At 40.3% G+C, this 22,928-nt stretch overlaps 1 protein-coding gene across 4 annotated transcripts in view; it reads right to left on the bottom strand.

Annotated features, from left to right (window-relative positions):
• Ift80 (intraflagellar transport 80) overlaps nt 1-22,928 on the bottom strand; it is a 114,792-nt gene that overhangs the window by 54,702 nt on the left and 37,162 nt on the right. For all 4 annotated transcript variants that reach the window (XM_059265470.1, XM_059265469.1, XM_059265468.1 and 1 more), the window contains 3 exons: nt 21,032-21,141; nt 15,200-15,289; nt 13,714-13,851 (listed from right to left, as the gene is read on the bottom strand). In XM_059265470.1, coding sequence (XP_059121453.1) covers nt 13,714-13,851; nt 15,200-15,289; nt 21,032-21,141 — 338 coding nt within the window. The remainder of the gene's footprint in view (nt 1-13,713; nt 13,852-15,199; nt 15,290-21,031; nt 21,142-22,928) is intronic.

Genomic DNA, 22,928 nt, shown 5'->3' on the forward strand with positions numbered 1-22,928 from the left:
CATGAGGAGCTGTATTAAAGGGTCACAACATTAGGTCGGTTGAGAGCCCCTGCCTTAAAGGAATTGCTGCATTAAAATCTACAGACACAAAACTTCCAAAGTTGACTTAAGACACAATGTATGCTAAAATCTGTTTATGCTTGTGACTCAGTGCCTTATCTTTAGTGAACTGATCACTGCCATCTTTCGGGCCAAAGGGGGAAAAATGTATTTTTATCTGAAATTATTAAAAGTGCTTTTCTTTTTCTTCTTTTTTGGGGGGGAGGGTGGGAGGTTGAGAGAGGGTTTCTCTGTGTAGCTTTGGAGCCTGTTCTGGAACTCGATCTGTAGACCAGGCTGGCCTCGAACTCACAGAGATCCACCTGCCTCTGCCTCCCAAGTGCTGGGATTAAAGGGGTGAGCCACCATCCCCTGGCAAAGGTGTTTTTCTTGATACAATTATAGTACGTATAATGAAAGATACAGATAGAGTTTTTCAAGTATACACTAGCAACACAATAAAACAGTATATTAAATAGCCCAAGAACTGCCAAAAAACCCACTTTAATTCAAATGATTGCTTTTAAGTAATAATGTAGAAAATATCCTACAGGAAAGACATTTTACTTCAAGGTTTTCTATAATCTATTTTAAAAGTTCTGATTGTAATATTTCAAGAATGTCACTAAAAAAACATTGTAAGACATCTGGCATGCATTCTAAATCATAAAATATTAGGTGCACAAGCCTATTTTTTCCTGTTGTTTTTTTCAGTGTAGTAATATAAACCCTCCCAGGACTTGAAAGAACTGTGTAGAAATCAGTAGTCAAGAATCAAGGACAGAAGAGTCTTCTCTGTGCGTTTCAGAAAACAATCATTTTTGGCAGACTATATCAGATGTATTTCCTTTTACTTCTTGAGCTGTAATATAATTTTTTCTAGAATGATTAATTTATTTGACTGAACTTCCATATTCTCTTCCCATCCTTCCAACCTTATAATCAAATGAAGTCTTGCATTTTGCTGTTGTGCTTTTCCTAGGTGTTTCTGCCTTGATTCGTGTTATTACTTTTCAGAAATATTCATTATTTGGGGTTGAAGGTGGAGCTCAACTGCAGGACACTTAATCAGCACAAGTGTGGCCCGGCATCCAATCCCCAGTACCAAAACCACAGAAAGAGTGCAAGCAGCAGTGCAACACTACTGGCTGCGGCCTCACTCTAACAACCGTGCAGGAAAAGAGAACACACACACACACTCAGTAATTCATACCGCCGTAAAAACAAGCCTTTCTAATAAAGGTGCTGTAGAGATGGCTTGGTGGTTATGAGCATACTGCTTTCCCAGAAGGCCTAGCACTTTTTTGGTTCCTAGCGCCCACATCTGGTGGCTCATAGCACCTGCAACTCCACCTCTGGGGATCTGGCCCTTCTCTGACATCTGAGGGTAATGTATTCATAAGCACAAAGCAACATATACACACAAATAATAATAATGGGGGCTGGAGAGAAAGATGGTTCAGTGGTCAAGAGCACACGGTACTCTTCCAAAGGATTGGGGTTTGGTTCCCAGCATCCACATGGCAGCTCACAACCATCAGTAACTCAGTTCCAGGCAATTCGTCATGTGTTCTGGCCTCCACAAGCACCAAGCATGCACAGACATACATGCAAGCAAAACAATCACACACATAGAACAGATGAGTCTTTGTAAGAATAATAATACTGAGGCTGGGGAGATGGCTCAGTGGTTAAGAGCACATGCTTCCAGAGGCCTTGAGTTCAGCTACCAGAACCCCTATCAGGCAGCTCACAACTAACTGTAACTCCAGCTCCTGAAGATCTCATATCCTCTTCTGAACTCCCTGTACACCTGTATACATGCAGCACACATTCACACACATACTTAAAAACAATTTTCAAAATGTAATATTTTTAAACTATTCCCAATAAAAGTTCATACATTAAAAAATTACAAAATGACTTTTTTATTACCTAGACTTTTTTTTACAACTTCCCTCACAATAAACTGTGCTTGAAGAAAAGGTTTAATAACAAGTTATCAAGGAAAAGATAATGAACAAACCATAAGCTCTCTTTGTTAAGTAATGTGAAAATATTATAAAGTTTCTTTTCTGAAATTCTAAATAAAATTTTAAAGGATATATATGAATACACACCACACTTGAAGAGATCTTTTTAAAAAAATAAGTGAAAAATGGAAACTTCACAGATTAAATATAATCATCTTTCTGCAAGAGGGTGTGGTGGTGCACACCTTTAATCCCAGCACTCAGAGGCAGAGACAGACAGATCTCTGAGTTCTGGGCTAGCCTGGTCTACATAGTAAGACCCTGTCTCAAAACAAAACAAAGCAATCATCTTCTAGTAGTAAGAAGAAATTAACTTATTTGTGTTTGATAAATAAGAAATTAGGAAATACTTCAGGAATACTACATTATATAAAAGTAGTCAATACAAAATAATTAGACTTCATTTACACGTACAGTATTTAATGTTTTGGATCAAGCACACATCTACTCTCAAGTATACCTAGAACAAAGATCTTACTTTAAATTGTATTTTTAGTGTGTGTGTGTGTGTGTGTGTGTGTGTGTGTGTATACACATGTACCAAGTATGTGCATGAAGGTCAGAAGACATCTTGCAGGAATCAGCTCTCTTCTCCCACCATGTGGATCCCAGACATAAAATTCAGGTCCTCAGGCCTGGTAGGACACACCAGCCCAAGATTGTTTTTAAGTTATCCAATCACAGAGGAGACTGACTAAGTCAACTTAGTCCCATAAAATATACATAGGGCCAGCAAGATGGCTCAGCAGGTAAAGGCATTTGCAGCCATGCCTGACTACCCACCTGAGTGCAATCCCCAGGCCCCACATGACAAAAGAGAAACTCAATTCCAGAAGGTTGTCCTCCGATCTCCACACAAGCATCATGTGTGTGAACCCCCAGTAATTTACACATAGCAAATAATACATAAATGTGAAAATATACCAAAATGCGCAAATATATCCTAAAAAATTACCATTGCTCTGTTTTTTCTCTCTTCTCTAACAACAATGATCAACATGTCAATCCTCCATTGGGGAAGGGAGGTTGATTTTTTGCTTTGCTTATTTCTCTCTTTGTATGTGCGTCAATGTGGTGTGCATGTTTGTGTGTTCGAATGTGTGTAGGGCATGTGTGTGTCAGCACAGTTGCACATATGTGCATGTACTTATAGAGTTTGAAGCTAGCAGGAGTCTTCCTTGACTGCTTCCTACCTTATTCATAAAGCAAGATCTCTCAACTCAACCCAGAGCTTGCCTATAGAGACTAATCTGGCCAGCTAGCTTGCTCTGGGGACACTCTGTCTCCATCTTCCAAGTGCTGGAATTTTAAGAGGCCACCACATCCACCTGACATTGACTTAGGTTCTGGGGATCCAAACTCTCGTCCTCAGACCTGCTCGGTGACTAGCACTTTATCCAGTGCCAAAGCTACTCCCACATTTTAGCACTCAGAAGGGTAAGGCAGGAGGATCTCTCACTCAAAGCTGGTCTGGGCTATATAGCAAGACTCAGTTCCAAAATAAAGACAGAAAACTAATTAGCCATCTCAAAAACAACACCGAAATTACTGACTGGGTCGATTTCACTAGTGAGGTGATCAAAATGCTTCAAGTGAAACTCTTGGAAAACAAAAACAATATAACTGTATATACAGCAATCCACTAAGATGGAACATTTCTACAATACCCATTATATGATGTGTTCATTTTATTTATTTATTTATTTAAAGATTTTTGTTTAAAAAATTTTATTATATATATGTGTGTGTGTGTGTGTGTGTGTGTGTGTGTGTGTGTGTGTGTGTTTTCCCTGCAAATATATCTGTGCACCATGACCATGCTTGGTGCCTGCAAAGCCAGAAGAAAGCATCAGATCCCTTGGGACTAGAGCTATAGATGGTTGTAAGCCACCTTGTGAGAGTTGGGAATCAAATATGGGTCCTGGAAGAACAGCCAGTGCTTTTAACCATGGATCCATCTCGCCAGGCCCTAAGTGTTGATTTTAAAAATAATGAAAGTAAATTCTGCAATAGAAATCTAATTTAGAATAATTTTTTGAGTCTCTTATTCCTGGACAGCAGAAAAGAATCCTTTTGCTTTGTGGTTTCTATTTTATGGTTTCTAACAAAGTTGCTTTTATATCAAATATGAAAATGTAACTATAAATTTCTCTTTGTCTTTAATTATAAAGTCAGAAATTCACTTACATAAATAGGACATCTCAGAGGATTAAACTAAAACCTTGTGGTGAATCTGAAATGGCCTGAGATAAAAAACGCCTGCCTCTGCTGCCTCCTTCACTACTAACACTCTGCCCTTACCAACAGCTCGAGTGGCTACTAGGCTTGAGTAGGGCCAGTTATGTTCACACCACCTTCCCCAGCATGCCTGAACGCATATGATTAGAACAGGCTTACATTCCTAACCTAGACAAGGCTACCAATCTCTCCCCTGGGGACATGCAAAATTGGTAAGTGGATTTTTGATGCGGTCTACACTCTTCAATGTAGGGGTTATACACTCTATGTCACTGTCCAAGATGTAAATTGGGGGGACAGGGGAGACAAGTCAGTTCACTAGGAAAGAAAAAAAATGTCTCTGGATACGCACACAGAGGTAAAGACAAAAGACACAAGGATGCTTCAATTTTCTTAGCAATCTACCTTGTTTCCTAAGGCCTACCTACAATTTTCCCTGAGCCTCTAAAAGATGTCCCTGTATCTTTATAATCAATTCTTCTCTTTGTTTAATACTTGCATACAGCCACAATAAAATGTAGAAATCTAAAGGCACGGATCAGCCATATTGCTCCAGCACAGCTCGAGATTTTGGCATGTTTGGTGTGCCCTGTGCAGGTTTGTTTCTTGTATTAAAGAGCAATACAACAAAGCTGGCAGTAGGTGCACGCCTTTAATCCCAGCACTCGGGAGGCAGAGCCAGGTGGATCTCTGTGAGTTCGAGGCCAGCCTGGTCTACAAAGTGAGATCCAGGACAGGCTCCAAAGCTACACAGAGAAACCCTGTCTCGAAAAACTAAGAAAGAAAAAAAAAAAGAGCAACGAAACAATTAGTACTCATAAGAAGAAGTAAGTGACAGTCAGGTGACCGGGGAAAGACGGCACAGGACTGTGGAGTTAACCGAGGAGAGATGATCATTTAGCCCTGATCACTGACTTGGTACATGGGGATATAAAGGCCCAGAAGCCTTCAACTTTGTACCTTTGCCACTGGAGTTTTGACCCCAGAACTCTAGAAATATGCGAAAGCGACTTCCACATAAAGCAAAATTTTAAAAAGTAATTTAAATTTCAAAGTAAAAGTTAAATTAAATTTTAAAATAAAATAGGCAACCATACTGAACAGCACTATATATATATATATATATATATATATATATATATATATACATATATATGTATATATATATACACATATACATATATTGCCGTAGCTGAGAATGCCTCTATAAAAGGTTAAGCTACTGGGGCTAAGGAGATGGCTCAGTGGTTAAAAGCACTGGCTGCTCTTCCAGAGGACTGAGTCTGATTAGCAGTACCCACTTGACACCTCACAACCCTCTATAAATCCAATTCCAGAGGACCCAATATGCATAGTGTATGTATGGATAGTCTCCAAGGGCGTCGTATATGTATGTGGAGAACAGATATACATGTAGGCTAAACCCCCATACACAAAAAATAAATAATTTTTAAATGTTATGGTATGGAAGGATGATATATCCCTTTGAAGAAAAAGATGAGACCTATTTTCTTGTGTTCTCTGAAATTGCTTGTTGAAGTTATTTTCCAACAAAGAAATATTCATTTAAATGTAAAACAATCACTTAACTGTATCCTCTCTGCACATTCTTTGTACACATACACCACTCTGAAAGGATCCTCAAAAGTACTGTTTGCCTTAGTTCAAAAATTTCAACTCATAAAATTACATACACATAAATTTGGCTTAAGACAAAGAGACAGGAGAAGTAGTTCCTACACTCTTTTTGGAAGACTGGTGTTTATGAATATTCTCATATATTACCTCTAACATGCTACAAATTGTAATTTATATGCAGCATTGACAGTGAAAAGTTACATAAGACAGTAAGACAAGTTCCTGCAGGTAGCAAATTATGAAATTTATTTTAATTGAGTGGAAGAGTGAATGAACAGAAGAAAGTCTGAATGTTCACAGAGAAAATGAGAATCACAAAAAAGTTATCTTCTGCATAACCAATAGCGCCCCCTACTGATCCACAAAAGCTACATTGCAGTTAATTAAAAAGCCAGAAGTACCTTGCATCTTCAGATCCTTCTCCTTGAATTCTGTTCTGTTTAATAACTAGTGTAATTCGTTAACATATTCTAAATATTTACTTAAAATACCTGTTAATTTGAATCACAGTTTTAGACATCAAAGATAAAAATAAAGTTTATTATAGAATCTAGAAAAAAATACGGCACCATGAGTCTAAATTGTATTCCACAAGCAATTCACTTAGACCATGATTTACTTTACTGATCATCCAGTAATGTTCATCTTCCTTACACATTTGTTTTTGTATTTCTTGATCAGTTCACTTAAACTAATGCTATCTCAGACTGGAGAACTACCTCAATGGTTAAGAACACTTGCTGAACACTAGTTCAGTTCTCAACACCCACACTGGGTGGCTCAGAACTGCCTATAACTGTCCTGCTCCAGAGGATCCAATCCCTCTTCTGGCCTCTGCAGGCACCCATACACATGCGGCATATACATACACAGACACATACATACACATAAATAAATAAAAATAGTTAAAACTTTCCCAGCTTAGTTTTTAATTCTTTTATTATACTTATTTGTGCGTGCGTGTGTGTGTGTGTGTGTGTGTGTGTGTGTGTGTGTGTGTGTGTAGGTGAGAGGACAATATATTGGTTCTCTCCTTCTGCCTTGTGGGTCTGAGGGATTAGAGTTAGGTCTCCAGGACGGGCAGCAAAGACCACTGCCCGCTAAGCCATCTCAGTGTACATTTAGACTTTCTTGAATGCACAACAGCTGTGTCAAGTTATATTTGTAAGAAGTTATACTGATTAATGTTTCCATCCATGTGCTACAAGGAAGTCCATTTTCACATTTTCTAGAAGTGAAAAATGTATTGCTCTGTAGATTTTAGATGCATGACACTTGTTACTAGAGAGATGGTACTTTGGAGTTCTGGGAGTGTTTATATTTCTTTAAGATTTGCTTATATTTTAACCAAAAAAAAAAAAAAAAAGCCGGACGGTGGTGGCTCACACCTTTAATCCCAGCACTCGGGAGGCAGAGCCAGGCGGATCTCTGTGAGTTCGAGGCCAGCCTGGGCTACCAAGTGAGTTCCAGGAAAAGGCGCAAAGCTACACAGAGAAACCCTGTCTCAAAAAAGCAAAAAAAAAAAAAAGATTTGCTTATATTTTAACTATAGAATTTCAATTAGGTTCTTTTAAAACAGTTTCTTTGGTTGGGTGTAGTGGTGCATTCCTTTAATCCTAGCACTTGGGGGTTAGAGATAGGCAGATCTCTCTGAGTTTGAGGCCTGGTCTTGTCTGGTTAACAAGAGCTACACAATGGGACCCTGTATCATACTTCTTTAATTATTTTGAGCACATAGTCTTTGTCTAACAGGTTCAATGTTGGATATCTTGGGAATGTCTTTTGTCAATTTCTTTTCCCCCTATGAATGGGCCACTGTGTTCTGCTTCTCAGTATGCCTTATATCTTTGTTTTTTTTAAAACTAGATATCTGGAATCCACCATACGGGTAACTCTGGAAACCAGACTCCTCTCTCAGTCTGTGGAGTTGCCTGATGGTTGTAAAGTCATCTGCCCATTTAGTGACCTCTGTAGACTGTTTTCCCAGACTATTCCTCTCCTACGTAGTAACTGAAGTCTTCATTCTGTTACTCAACAGTCACCCAACAACTGATACAGCCGAACAGCAAGAGAAAAGGCTACTCACCAATCCTTGGCTTATGGAGCACCACAAAAGCTAGGCTCCAACCTGTCCCAGAAGTCAGGAGGAGAGGCAAGACTAGAAGTTCAACATCACCCTCAGCCATGTAGCAAGTTTGAGGACAGCCTGGGCCACATGACACCCTGTCTCAAAAAAAATAATTAATTGATTGATTAAACTACCTTTCATAAAGGGGGAGTTTATTCCTTGAGGACTGGACTGACAGGAAAGGAAAAGGAGACCAAGAGCCAGGATAGTAGAGGGCCATCCATACTCCTGGAACTAACTCCAATAAACTCATTGGTTTATCAAGACAGACCTAAGTGCCACCCACCCTCCTTCTGATGGGAAATTAGATTACAAAGAAGTCCACTGGGAAAAGAGAGTCTGGACACTAAGGGGTTAAGACCATGGAGCACTACCAAATAACCCATACATGAAAATACTAGAACCCACAGCCTAAACCTAAGAAATAAGTTTCTGAAGGAAGACTTCACTTCATCATATTGCAAATAGGGCCTAAAAGAACCCATGGTTCTGGACTCACAGGCCCCAGTGCGGAGCATACTATCACTGTTTTGCTAAATAGACATCGAAGTTCTGCTAAATTTGAATCTCTAGACTTGTCGACTTATCTAGTGCAGCCCTGCGCCCTCATGAGAGAAGTTTCTTCATGCGATAGATGGCAGCAATTTCAGAAACTCACAGCTGGTTCAAGTGCAGAGAATAAATGTCTGCCTAGTGCTCAGCCACAAACTGGACATCCATATCATACCCTCTCCCCCAAAAGCTCATTGTGGAAGAACTGTAAGAACCAGAACGGGGAAGACTGGAGTGAAACAGTAGCTTCTAGACAGTCCAGGACAACTCACTCATGAGCACAAAGCAGCTGCACAAGCTCAAGCCAATCAACACTCGAGCACACAGGGAGGCGGGCTCAGGAACTCCCACCTCTATAGCCAAGGAGCTACTTACACTGATGCTTCTAGGGGAGGAAGAGTCAGTTTTCCTTGCAGCTGGGCCCCAGGAGTTGACCATGCTCCGAGTGCAGACCCAAACCCCTGAGTATGGACAGCACCAATTGGACTCGGTAGGCTACTTAAACATTTTTTCTTAAAGGGGCTAGAGAGATGGCTCAGCAGTTAAGAGCACTGGCTGCTTTTCCAGAGGACCCAGTTCCCAGCACCTACATGGCAGTTCACAACTATCTATAAATCCATTTCCAGGAGCTCTGACACCCTCACATAGATACACATTCAGGGAAAACAGCAATGCACATAAAATAAAAACAAATCATTTTTTTAAATTTTTTAAATGAGAACACACAAAGTTGGGAGGAGGAAGTGAGAAGATGGAGATGGACCTGCAAGGAATTTAGGGGTGAATAACATCAAAATATATTGTATGCATCAATTCAATTCCCAAAGAATTAAAAAAATAAAATAATATTTAAAATACAGAACTCAATAAGGTACCTTTTAGCAACATCTAAGTAAAGCTATGCATGCTAAAATGTAGGTAACTTGATTACTGTAATGTTCAAACCAAGTATCTAATAACACAAAATTAGAATAATTTATGTTATATTAGGGGGTTATGTTCAAGAAAGCATGCAAGCAGTAATTAAGATAGTAAAGTAGTCAGAAATGTAAATGAGTATGCATGACCCTTCCCAATATATAGCGAAGATCTCTCTCCTGAGCCTAGCCCTCTCCAGCTCACCTTGCTAGCCCATTACTGAGGCCCACTGCCCTCATCCTTCTCTTCTCTAGTCTGTCCTCCACACCGACCTCAGAGCACACCCTCTTCTGAAATGACCACTCTTTGGAAGGTCACTATCTAAAACGCAGTAACCCACCACTGTCCCTACAAAAAATCCAAATTGCCACGCCTGGGCTAAGCCTTTACTTTTTCTTTATTTTTTGTTTTTTGCAGACAGGGTTTCTCTATGCAGCCCGGCTGTCCTGGAACTCGCTCTGTAGATCCGGCTGGCCCCAAACTCATAGAGAACTGCCTATCTCTGCCTCCCGAGTGCTGGGACTAAAGGCGTGCGCCACCACCACACAGCAGTTTTTAATTTTTCTAATAGACTTTCATTTTTGGCCTTTGCTTGGCTTGCCTTCTTTCCATATCACAGTTCCTGTTATCAAAGCAACACTTCTAACACTTGAACTCTAGTGTTACTACCCACCAGCCACAGCGCTTTAAGAACTAACATACTATGCGGGATTTCCAGCTTCATGGCTCCAGCTGTTCCAAAGATTCTTATAACAGAGGCTCCCACGGTTAAAACAGATCAATATGGAGCTTCCACTAACTGACAGGAACATATCCTGAGCTCAATCTTATCTTTCCCACTCTGAAGCTGAGGGAGTCCATAGAAAGGAACTAGATCTTAAAGGACTAAAATGCATCCTCTTCTGCACAGCCAGAGCTGGCTAGTTAGGTGAGTATCTCTTATCTCTTCTATATCAACCCCTGATAATATCCTATGCATGATCTACTGACATTGCACAAAAATTGCCATACTCTCTCACACGTGGAGACACAAGAGGTTTCTTTTGCCTAAACTCACTTCCTTTAACTTGTCTCCTTAGAGAATTACTTATTCACCAAGCCTCGGCTCTCCAGTCAACATCCACAGGGAAAATTAGACTCACACACATCGTCACATGCTTAACAAACCTCCTATAGATCACTTAGTGACTATCTAAATAAGTCTTATAATATGAGTCTCTACCAGACTGTTAGCAACTTGAATAAAAGTCTTTATATGTTTTAATGTCTAAAGCCCAGTTTCACAAACACTGTCTGATCAATAATATATATCTGATGACTATCAAATAAAAAGAATACATACATAAAATGTTATCATCTCAAATCTCTAAGATATTATAACATATTTAGTCAATTCAGTTTACTTTTCCAGAATTAATACTAGTCTAAAAAAGGATATGGTGCTTAAAGAGGTAAATTTTGAATTCAGTTATTTTCATAAGTTAATTTTTAAAATTTTAATCAAAATGATACATTAAAATGATTATGCACAAGCTGACTTATTAATAACTTAACTGAATATCTACTGTACTATATAGATAATATGTAAGCTATCAGATCCTATGCTCTAAAGAGTCAAAAATAATATGCATAAAATTAAAAGATAATATAAAAGCATAATGTATAACAAAAATGAGTCTATATGTTCTTTAGACACAATCACTGAATGGACACCTAAAGTAAAGGTCCTTACATCTGAAAACAAAGCAAACAAAACAAAGGTTTTTAAGTGATTAGATAACCAACATTCTGATGTTATAGCTAAGAAAAGAAAAGATCAAAGTGAGAAGTAGGAAAATAGACTTTAAACATCATTTTACACAAACTTTAGGTTGTCTACACAGGACATGATAAAAAGAAGCCAATTGTGAGACAGGCCTTAAAGAATGTGTACAATTCACTACACAGAAGATGGAAATGAGAATATTCTATGAAAAGATAAAAATGAAGTCAGGAGGCTGGGCAGTGGTAGTACACGCCTTTAATCGGAGGACTGAGGAGGCAGAGGCAGGCGATCTCTGTGAGTTCAAGGCCAGCCTGGTCTATGGTTCGAGTTCCAGGACAGGCTCCAAAGCTACACAGAGAAACCCTGTCACAAGAAAAGGAAAGAGAACAACAGGAGTAAGGCTTAGGAGCCAGTACCCAACCTGATACACAGGCACATATTAGGAGCCAGCACCCAACCCGATGATACACAGGCACATATTAGGAGCTGTGGGGGAGTGACTGACAGCACCAGATTTCAGCTTCTACTGGCAGGCACAAGGCTAAAATTTTATGTGATGGAAAACTAGTAACCAGAAAGGTTAACAGGTTGTTTATAAAGTTCAACGATTCTAACTACCCAAACGTGCACTTGAAGAAGGAAAGCCATAAAACAAAAGGAGGGTCCCTCATGGCTAAGAACAGTAGGAATCATCTCACTGCTACAGTTCAGACCTTCAGTGCCCCTGATGTCCCTCTGCTAATGGCTTGAACAGTCTTCAGCATGGCCCCTTTAGGAGGTGGTGGAACCTGTAGAAGGTAGAGCACTGCAAAAGGAGTCCTTAGTCACGTGGTACATCCCTTGGAGGGATTGTGGGACCCCTGCCTGTGCTCTTCCCCTCTCACTTCCCAGCATGCTCTGCCACACTGTTGATGTTGCTCCCCACACTCCCAAAGGCATGGAAACAAACAGCAGTGGACTAGGAACTCCAAGAGTTGAAACAGATCTTTTATTCTACCAGCTGACTTCCTCATCCATACTGTAATGGTGACAGAAAGCTAACATAACAACTCAGACTGTCAGCCACATAATGCTACCGCTTTTGGAGGACTTTCATGGACAACTCATTCTTTGAGAGCAATGGGTAAACGCTACCAAGCTCGGCATTTGCCAGAACAGAAGTCCATTCTAAACACCATATATACTCTTGCAAAGAAAAACCTCACATGTATCCAAACATGAACATTCATGCGCTCTTCCCTCTCTCTCCCTCTGTGTGTGTATGTGTGTATGTGCTGTATTCACATATGCACAAGTTTGTGTGAGTGTGTGCACATGTGCATGTGGGTGTACATGCACATATCTGTATATGCATTTGGAGGACAGAAGTTGACATCAAGTATCTTCCTGTATCTCTCTCCACTCTGTTTTGACACAGGGTCTCCTTGAACCTGGAGCTTAGCTACTCAGCTGGACCAGATATCTAATGAGCTCCAGGAACCCTTATGGCTCCATCTCCCACCAGTACTGGGCACAAATGTGCACCATGCTGGGCTTTTGTGTGTGTAAAAGATCCAAACGCAGGCCCTCATGCTTATGCAATGGGCACGTACCATCCAACCCACTCCCCCAGCTCCCTAAACATGAATCCTTAAGAAAGAAATATATAGCCGGGCGGTGGTGGCCCACGCCTTTAATCCCAGCACTAGGGAGGCAGAGGCAGGAGGATCTCTGTGAGTTCGAGGCCAGCCTGGTCTACAAAGAGAGTTCCGAGAAAGGCACAAAGCTACACAGAGAAACCCTGTCTCGAAAAACCAAAAAAAAAAAAAAAGAAAGAAAGAAAGAAATATATATCTTTTGGGGACTTTTAGAGATTTGTCTGTTTGTTTGCTTACTTTTTGAAACAGGGCCTCACTGTTCCTGGCTAGCCTGGAACTTGCTGTGTAGACCAGCTGGACGCAAACTCACAGAGATCTGCCTGCCTCTGCGTTCCAGTACTGGATTAAGGGCATGTGCCACCATACCTAGCACTAAATCAACTTTTAAATTTACTATTAAGTCCTACAAAAAATATGCAACTAAAAATTTTAGTGAAGCATATTGATAGCAGAAATAAACTTAAAGCTGTCCTCTCCACACTAAGGGGGAATAAAGCTGAACACTCACACTGTTTTACCATCCTTCAGAGTCATGCTCAAAACAAGTATTTCCCAAAAGATAAATAATAGAGAATATGTCCACTCTTCAACTGTAAACCATTTAATCTCACAATCAGGAATTGACTGAACCACCTTACTAAGACAAATAAGAGAGGTTAAGTCAAACGCTTTCATTGAAAACATTTCTCACAGCGTGAGCGCTGGGTGTGGTACATTCCCACCTCTACAGCAGCACATCTGTGAGTGCTCATCCCTGCAACTTACCCCAGTTTTATCACACAAGCGTAAAGTATGAAACGAACCAACAGCAAACAACTCTCCATCCGGAGCCCAGGCAACCGAGGTAATAGGGTGCTCGTGAGGCTGAGAACTGTACAGCACGCGACCATAACTATCCCAAACCTACAAAATCAAAAACTTTTAAATGTTTTATAATATCACCACATTACTACAAGAAAGTTTGTCCTCCAATAAAATATCAAGTGAAGATAAGAAATCATGATCGTGCAGCATTAGCAACTAGAAACTTAACCATCACACAAGGAGGACAAAGCAGCAGTTCTGGAAATTTACGTGCCTCAGAAAGGAAAATTTCACATTACTAACCCGGATTAAACATGACATCTACCCATTTTAAGTACTTTAAATTTAGTAGTAAAATCTGGTGATGGTTGGCCTTTCCGAGAATTTCTTTTTGCCAAATGAGATTTCTATTGACTTTGTGTAATAGTTTATTTCAGTTAAAGTCCCTGAAATTACAGTTACACTAAATTTTACTGTTGGAGCTAGGAATATACCTCAATATAAGTAACTTTTGCCTAGCGTATCAATGGTCCCAGTACTGCAGACATGGGGAAACATTTTAGCACCCACAAATGATTTTGGTCTGTAATGGACCAATATTTAGGAAGCTAGTAGGACTGAGTTCTAAAAATGTAAATGAATAAGGAAATGAACTGATTTAAAGCATGAAACAAAAGAAGCTGAATTGATATTGCTGTTTATTAAATAAAAATTTTATTATAAGAACTTTAGGCCAGGCAGCGGTGACGCATGCCTTTAATCCCAGCACTCGAGAGGATTAGCCAGGCAGATCTCTGTGAGTTTGAGGCCAGCCTGGTCTACAGAGCAAGATCCAGGACAGGCACCAAAACTACACAGAGAAACCCTGTCTCAAAAAGCAAACAAACAAACAAAAACAAAGAACTTTAAATAGCACTGAAAGTTGGAAACCAATTTTCTCAATTATTACGAAAAAGAAAAAACTAAAAGATTAGTCTTATATGCTGAATACTTTTCCCTTATTTATTCTCTTAAGCCGACAGTAAATCTAAACATAATATATTATCATGGTCAGTTTTATTTGTCAACTTTAACACAGTATAGAATCATGTGAGAAGAGATTCTCAGTAATGGACTGTCTAGCAGGTTGGCCTGGGGATGTCTGCTGGGTTCTGTCTTATGTGAAGTAAAGTGGGAAGACCCACCCACTGTGGGTAGCATGACTCCCTGGGTCTGTGTCCTGGACTCTGTAAGAGTTGAAGAATGAACTGAATACAAGCATATGTGCATCCATCCTCTCTCTGCTCCTGACTGCTGGTGTGACTAAGCTGCTCAAGCCCCTGCCCTGACTTCCCTGCAATGACGTAACCTCTAACTCTAAGCCAAACAAACCCTTTCTCTCTTGAAGCTGCTTCTGCCAGGATACTGTATCCCAGTAACAGGAAACAAAGCTTATACTTATGCATACCTTATACTTACAGTCTTCACCAGCAGATAAAATAAGATCGTTGACTGAGTTCCAATCGACTTTTAAAATAATGCCTTCATGGGCTTTCCACTGTGAAGGGGAAAAAGATATTATTTACACCTTTAGAAGTGAAATTTTTCCTATAAAAAATATTGTTTTCTGTTTCCTTTTTGTTTTTTGTTTTGTTTGTGTTTTAAGAGCTGAGGGTCTTACTGTGTTGCGCAGCTTGGCCTAAACTATTGGACTCAAGTGATTCCCCCGCCACACCCTGCTAAGTAGCTAGGGTGACTGCAGACCACTCATGCTCAGCCTGTCACCTCTTTCTGGTGCACTGCTTTCTTCTTTTCTTTTTCTCCCCTCACCGTCCTTTCATGGATTCCAACCTTCCTTCAATACCCACTGTGCAGCTCTTCATTTGCTCGCTTCAGTCCAGTTGCCAAGGAAAGCACCTTGCACCATGCCATCCACTTTACAGCCTACATCCCAGGAATCTGCTCAGTTGCCTGGACTCCAGTGACAAAACTGCTTGCTGCTACATTGTTTCCAGCTTGACTTTACCATGATAAGCTGGAATAAATGTGATATAATCTAAGGCATCAGCTGACTTCAAATCTCATTTGTCCTGCTGGTCCTCTCAGTGACACTGTCTTCATGCTTACTTGCTGTGGGATGTTCTGTATGGCAAATGTGTTGCTGATTAGTCAATAAAACACTGATTGGCCATTGGCTAGGCAGGAAGTATAGGTGGGACAAGGAGGAGAATAAATCTGGGAAGTGGAAGGCTGAGTCAGAGAGACACTGCCAGCCACCACGATGACAAACAGCATATGAAGATGCAGGTAAGCCACGAGCCATGTGGCAAGGTATAGATGAATGGAAATGGATTAATTTAAGCTGTAAGAACAGTTAGCAAGAAGCCTGCCACGGCCATACAGTTTGTAAGCAATATAAGTCTCTGTGTTTACTTGGTCGGGTTTGAGCAGCTGTGGGACTGGCAGGTGACAGAGATTTGTCCTGACTGTGGGCCAGGCAGGAAAACTCTAGCTACACTTACTTACAAAATTCTCTCTCCTCTTTGTTTCCTGGGGTTGGGGGCAGGAGAGAGGACTAGAAACTGATCCTAGGGCCTCACACATCAACTATGCTTTACCAGCTATCTCTATGCCAGACTGGGTTTTTTTTTTCTTTTGTTTCAACCTCTAGTACATAAACATCTTTAGTATTCTCTCTTTTTTTTCCTAAGCTTTATTCTCTTTAACTTTATGGGTCTAGGTCACAACTGGATTTATTACAAATCCTCTGTTGATTTACTATATAATGAAGCAGTGTTTTCTGTAATAAATATATATTCTATACATACAAAATGCCTATAGACAGACATATATAAGTTACCCAGAAACTTGCAATCTATAAAGCAAGCATGTTTTTCTTGCTTTTAAACATAAATGATCCAGAGACACATAGAATATATATCCATCCATATATATGGATATATATGTCACACAGAAACTGGTAATCTAGAAAATAAGCATGGGCGTACTGCTGTTAAATATAATTCATGTTCCCATTTGCTATTACCATTCATGTAATTAGGCATTTTTAAATTTAAGATCTACTTGAACAACAAGTTCCTTATGGCAGGAAACATCTTCAGTTTCTCTTTTTTTTTTTTTTAAAAAAAAAAAAAAGGTTTATTTATTATGTATACAGTATTCTGCCTGCATGTATGCCTGCATACCAGAAGAGGGCACCAGATCTCATTACAGATGTTGTGAGCCACTATGTGGGTGCTGGGAACTGAACTCAGGACTTCTGGAAGAGCAGTCAGTGCTCTTGACCTCTGAGCCATCTCTCCAGCCCTGTTTCTCTTTCTTATAAAATAAACTGAGGACAAGTTTTGTTTGCTTGCTTGTATGCGTGATGCTGTGGTCAGACCCAGGGCCTCACACATGCTGATCTACTTTGGAATACATCCCAAGCCCTGCTCTATGCTATTTAATATCCAATACTCCACATACTGGTATACAGCCGACATGTAGTATATTTATACTGAACAAATAAATATGCTTCCTCACATAAAACTAGATTCTGAATGTGTGAACTACCTTAAGGAAATGTGGCTTACAGTTCAAAACTGCATTCCTTTTCGTGGACCATCTATACTTACATACACTTATACTCCTGGAGACTTGCTACAAGTTCAGATTCCCAAAAGGAATGGATAATTTGCATTACATTTCTAGTTATACTCTAACTCCTCTTTTGCTCCACAGAATTGTGATAATGGGTTTCTTTTCTTTTCTATTCTATTCTGGCTTTCACAGAAGCTCTAAAGTATATTTTATGATGATGTACAAAACTTCCAAGTTTTATTTCTATAGACCTAATTACAGATGTCTTAACGCACATGAATATAAACCAAAGGTATAAATAAAAAGATTTCACGTCCCTGCTTTTGCTGTCTAATTTCATTGCAGATTTATTGGCTAGTTTTTTGTCAGCTAAATGCAAGCTAAAAGAGAAGAGGGAGCCTGCATTGAGAAAATGCCTTTATAAGAGTAGCCCTCGGATCTCTATGAGTTCGAGGCCAGCCTCATCTATAGAGCAAGATCCAGGACAGGCACCAAAACTACACAGAGAAACCCTGTCTCCAAAAAAAAAAAAAAAACAACAACAACAAAAAAAAAGAGTTGCCCATACACAAGCTTTTATAAGAGTAGGCTGTAGGCTTGTGGGCTATTTTCTTGATTAATAACTGACATAATTAATAGATACTAGATAGACAAGAGATAACATGCATTGTCTATACAGAAATTACAATATACAACATCAAAGTTTCCTTAACCCCTTTTATTGCTTGAAATCTACATTTACCCAACTTCTGAAACTGATGCTTTTTTTTAATTTATGTGTTCAATGGTCTGCATGTACATATGTGGACTACATGTGTGCAGTACCCAAAAAGGCCAGAGGAGGCACTGAATCCACAAGAACTGGAGACGTAGACAGATGCTGCCTGTGCTGTGTGGGGGTGCTGGGAACAGAACCAGGGTCCTCTGCAAAAGCAGTAAGTGTGCTTAACTGCTGAGCCATCTTTCTAGTCCCTGAAGTTATGCTTCTGAAAACACTCTTATACTTGATGCAGCCTGTCAATCTCCATCACCAAGTTCTTTATAATTTTTTAAATAATTTTTAATTTTTTATTATTTTATATGTGCTTTCCTGAATGTACGCTGGGTACCACATGAATGCCTGGAGGCCAGAAGAGGGCATCAAACTCCCTGGACTGGAGTTACAAAGAGTTGTGAGCCATATGGATGCTGGAAATCGAACCTGGGTCCCCTACAAGGGCAGCTAGTGCTCTTAATGGCTGAGCCATTGCTCCAGCCCCCCTTACATCTTTTTTTTTCTGAGCCCTCTAGCTTATTAAAAGGGAAATAAGGCATGTTAATTCATAATAACATAAGAGCATCAGTAACAGCTATTCAGTATCAAGTGCTCACTACATACCAGACACTAGTTGTCACAATCATAGTGAGTAGGTATTACTGTCAGAGACAATAAGGCTGAGATGAAAGAGATTAAAACTTTCTGTCATCACACAGAGGTAAGCAAGTGAAGGCCTGACCACGTGCCTCTCTCCAAAGCTGTGCTAGTGTAAATGAGAATAGTCGAATTTGGCAGTATTGTCCACATGGGTCTGCCTTTAGAGTCCTGAGGGATACATGAGTAAAGGGTTGTGGAAACTTCTTCTATGATTAAAAAGTGGTGCTGCAGCCCGGTATGTGGCAGGGCCTGTGTGTGGAGACCCTGAGAGGCTACTGCATGGAGGTGTGAAAGTGAGGCCTGGTTTGCCATGGAGACTTCAAGATGTTGAAGATGCCAGAGCCAGGCACCATCCGCCCAACAGAGCAGCATACAAGGACTGGAAGCCGCCCAGGACAGAGACCTGTGCTGCAGTGAGCCATCTCAGCCCTTTGACAACAGACATGGAGCTGCAGGAGTTGGAGTGTGCCCTGCTGGTTCCAATTTTGGTTTTTTGGTTCATCTAGTATTTTCTCACTATGCCCCCATTCGCCCCTTTTGGAATGGTAACGTATATTCTGTGTCACTCTATATTGGGAGTATGTAATTTACCTTTTTATTTTACAAGGAGTTATAATTAAAAGATTGCCTTGAGTCTCAGAAGAGACTTTGTACTTTGAACTTTTAAACTGTGTGGAGACTGTGAAAAGCTATGGTGACTTTTAAAGTTGGACTATGATATGACCATGAGCCTATTGAGGCCAGTGAGTGGGATGTGGTAGTATGAATGGGAATGGCCCCCATAGGCTCATATGTCTGAATTGGTCTCCAATTGGTGGAACTGTTTGGGAAGAATTAAGAGGTGCAGTGCCACTGAGGTAAAGCTTTGAGGTTTCCAAGGACTTACAACACTCCCAGTGTCTCTTTGTCTGCCTCCTACTTACAAGAGGACACAAGCTCCCAGCTACGGCTCCAGTGCCATGCTTTCCTGCCTGCTGCCATGCTCCCCGCCATGACAGACATGGTAACCCTCTGAAACCGTAAGTCCCAATAAACCCCCTTTTCTATAATGTTACACAGTCCAAGAATGGAGTCATGTGAGAATTTTGAGTGAATTCCAGGAAAACAAGACAAGAGTTACCTCAGTTTCTTCAAAACAGAGTTGTTCTTAGAAGGTGTTTTTACACTCCTCCAGGTGGAGTGGACAGGAGTGAGTTGACTTCAGCTGTTGTTATTTATGTGCTTCTAGGGAAAAACATGTTTTTGCCAAACGTGGCGTGTCCATGTGATTGTAGACTTTACTCGGGCGACTCTTTTAAACCTTCAGAGTATAAACTGTCTGGTGCTCTAAACAAAGTTGGCTATTCCATGAGACTTTAGTCCACCTCATTTTTAGGCCCCTACTCTCCAAGGTTCAAGCACCAGCTAGCTCGGTAAACACTGTAAGTTGCCTTCGTCATGGTGTGTTGTTATCACAGCAACAGAAAAGTAACTAAGACAAAAGACAAACTACACTACGTCTTTATCAAAACGTAAGGGAAATCACTCTGTCTTTCAGTAGTAGAATAAATAAACAATTCTTGCACACTAGCTTAAAAGTGTGTCCTTCATTTGGCCCCGCCAAAGCTGTCCTAACAGCCATTGTTGCTTTGTGCACTTTTGTGTGACTCTGTTTACCCCTTTCCCTTGCATTTATGAATAACCAGTTTTTCTACCCCCTGGGTTTAGGACCACCTCCCCACCTATTCTTTAAGACTTAGCTCTAACAACAACTATTCCTCCTTTCTGAAGAGCACACAAGCAAATGTCAGTTCAACAGCTATCCTTATGCCAAATGTGCTCTATAGTCTTCATAAAGTTCTATGCACACAATTGCTTCTAAGTCTCATACCGACTCCTCCACCATTCTAAAAATACTAAACCAGTGCTTGGCCTTCAAGAGGGCACACATGTTTGAACAGATGATAATGATGATTAAAAACAAAATCTAAACACTCTTAAGAGTTTCATTTAGTTTTCTTTCATCTCAAACCTACACACTGGAGGCTGACTCTGTAGACTAAAGGATGTTCACTTGTGCTGAATCACAGGACAACTCAGTAACTCAAAACACCTGCATGACTGACGAGAACAATGTGACCCTTTTGGAAAACACGAACAGATCCTGATCAGTAATGAAGTCTGATAAAAATCAAACTCAAAGCTCTCAGATGTCAGGGGACCAACCAGAAGAAAGGGACTGCAAGGACCACCCAGCTTCGCAGTGACGCAGAGCTAGACAGCAACTTACAAAGGCCTGAGGTATACCTGTAAAACTTTAGCATTTGGCTGAAGAGGTTTAATGATGAGCTGTTTGCCTGCTGTATAAAGAACCTTTTCTGAATCAGGGCCCCATGCTACTGAATACACTGGTATTCCTGTAAAAAAGAAAGGGGAAAATGATAAATGCACATTTTCATGACTTTAAAAAAGAAGAGTAATGTTAAGAGGATCAAAATCTTGGCATGGTAGCAGAGGACCACAATCTGAATACTGGGGAGGCTGAGGCAGGGTAATCCTAAATTCAAGGCCAGTCTGAGCTAACTGAGATGAATAAATCATCTGTGTATTATTTCCATTTCCCCTCAGTAATCTTTTCATATTGGAGAATAGTCTGAGACTGAAACACAAACTGATCTAGTAATATTTCAAAATAAAAATATTAAAAATTTACTGTGAGCCACCAACCCACTATATTTTGTATTTGTATGTTTTATTTTTTTCTTTTTTTGAGAAATGAGCCTACTGTGTAGCCCAGACTGGCCTCACGAACTTCCTTCCCGACTTTTCCACTGGGATTACAAGTGTGGCCCACCTTACCAATGGCATAATATCTTTCAACCAGTTTGGATCTTGCTGAGAAAATACAACATTTTTCAGACATTCTAGATACTATGCTATTTAAATCTAGGATAAAGGTCTTATAAATTCATTGTTCTTCACCTCCCATTAATAGCCAATGGTGCTGAAACTATCTCAATGTATGAAGTAAATGTATAATTTATACACACACATTCATTATATATATAAACACTATATATATTCTATATATCATTATATATGTAACATTATATATATAAATATATATGTTTTTAGGGTTTCTCTGCATACCCCTGGCTGTCCTAAACTTCCTACATAGACTAGGCCGGCCTCGAACTCACAGAGATCCACCTACCTCTGCCTCCAGAGAGCTGGGATTAAAAGCATGCACCGCCACATTGGGCTGATATATTCTTATATACACTGGGTGTTTACTGCTATCATTCTCCACCGTGTTTTCTAAAGTTCATTCAGTCTTTCACTGAACCTAGAGCTCATCAATCAGCTAGATTGGCTGGCCCAAAAGTGCCATGGATCCTCCTGGGCAGAAGCCTCCACAGGGATGGGATTACAGGTGTGCACCACCACACCCAGCTTTCCTGTGTGGGTGCTAGGAATAAGAATTCAGGTCTTCTTCCCCTGTGTGGCCAGCACTTTACCAAATGCAGCATCTCCCTGTGATTTCTTACATTTCAGATTCCTGGAGGAGGGTTTGCTACTTATCGGATGGCGCCGATAACAAGGATAGCAGTGTACAGCAAACAGAGCCAAGGACAAGTTTCCTTACTCTTACGGTCTGAATGTGAAATGCTCACCACTGAGGGCTGGGCCTCAGCTGGTAGCACTAGTGGAGGAGATTCTGGACACTTGAGGAGGGAGGACCCAGCTAAAGGAAGCACAGCACTGGGCCCTGGAGCCCCACCCTCTTGTCTCCACTTCCTCACTGCCATACTGTGAACTGCCCTGCTTCTCCATGTCGTGGAGGTCTAGATGGCCCAAACTTCTGCAATTGTGAGTACAAAGAAAGCCTTCCTCCCTTGTTCATGACAATGTTCTCTTATAATAACAGAGTCTGACAAATATATCTACCACAAGCCACATTAAATTTGATACAGATTTTAGTTTCTGACAGGGATTTACATAGTATTCTTTTAACTCAGTTACATTTAAGGGCATCTTAATTTAAAAAAAAAAAGATGCATTTATTTTTATTTTATGTGTAAGTGTTTTGCCTGCATGTTTATGTCTGTGCACCCTGTGCATGCCTGGTACCCATGGAGGCAAGAAGAGGGTGTCAGGTTCCCTGGAACTGGAGTTACAGACAGTTATGAGCCACCGTGTAGGT

The sequence above is a fragment of the Peromyscus eremicus genome, chromosome 6 (genome assembly GCF_949786415.1).
Source record: "Peromyscus eremicus chromosome 6, PerEre_H2_v1, whole genome shotgun sequence".
In the NCBI taxonomy this organism is placed as follows: domain Eukaryota; kingdom Metazoa; phylum Chordata; class Mammalia; order Rodentia; family Cricetidae; genus Peromyscus; species Peromyscus eremicus.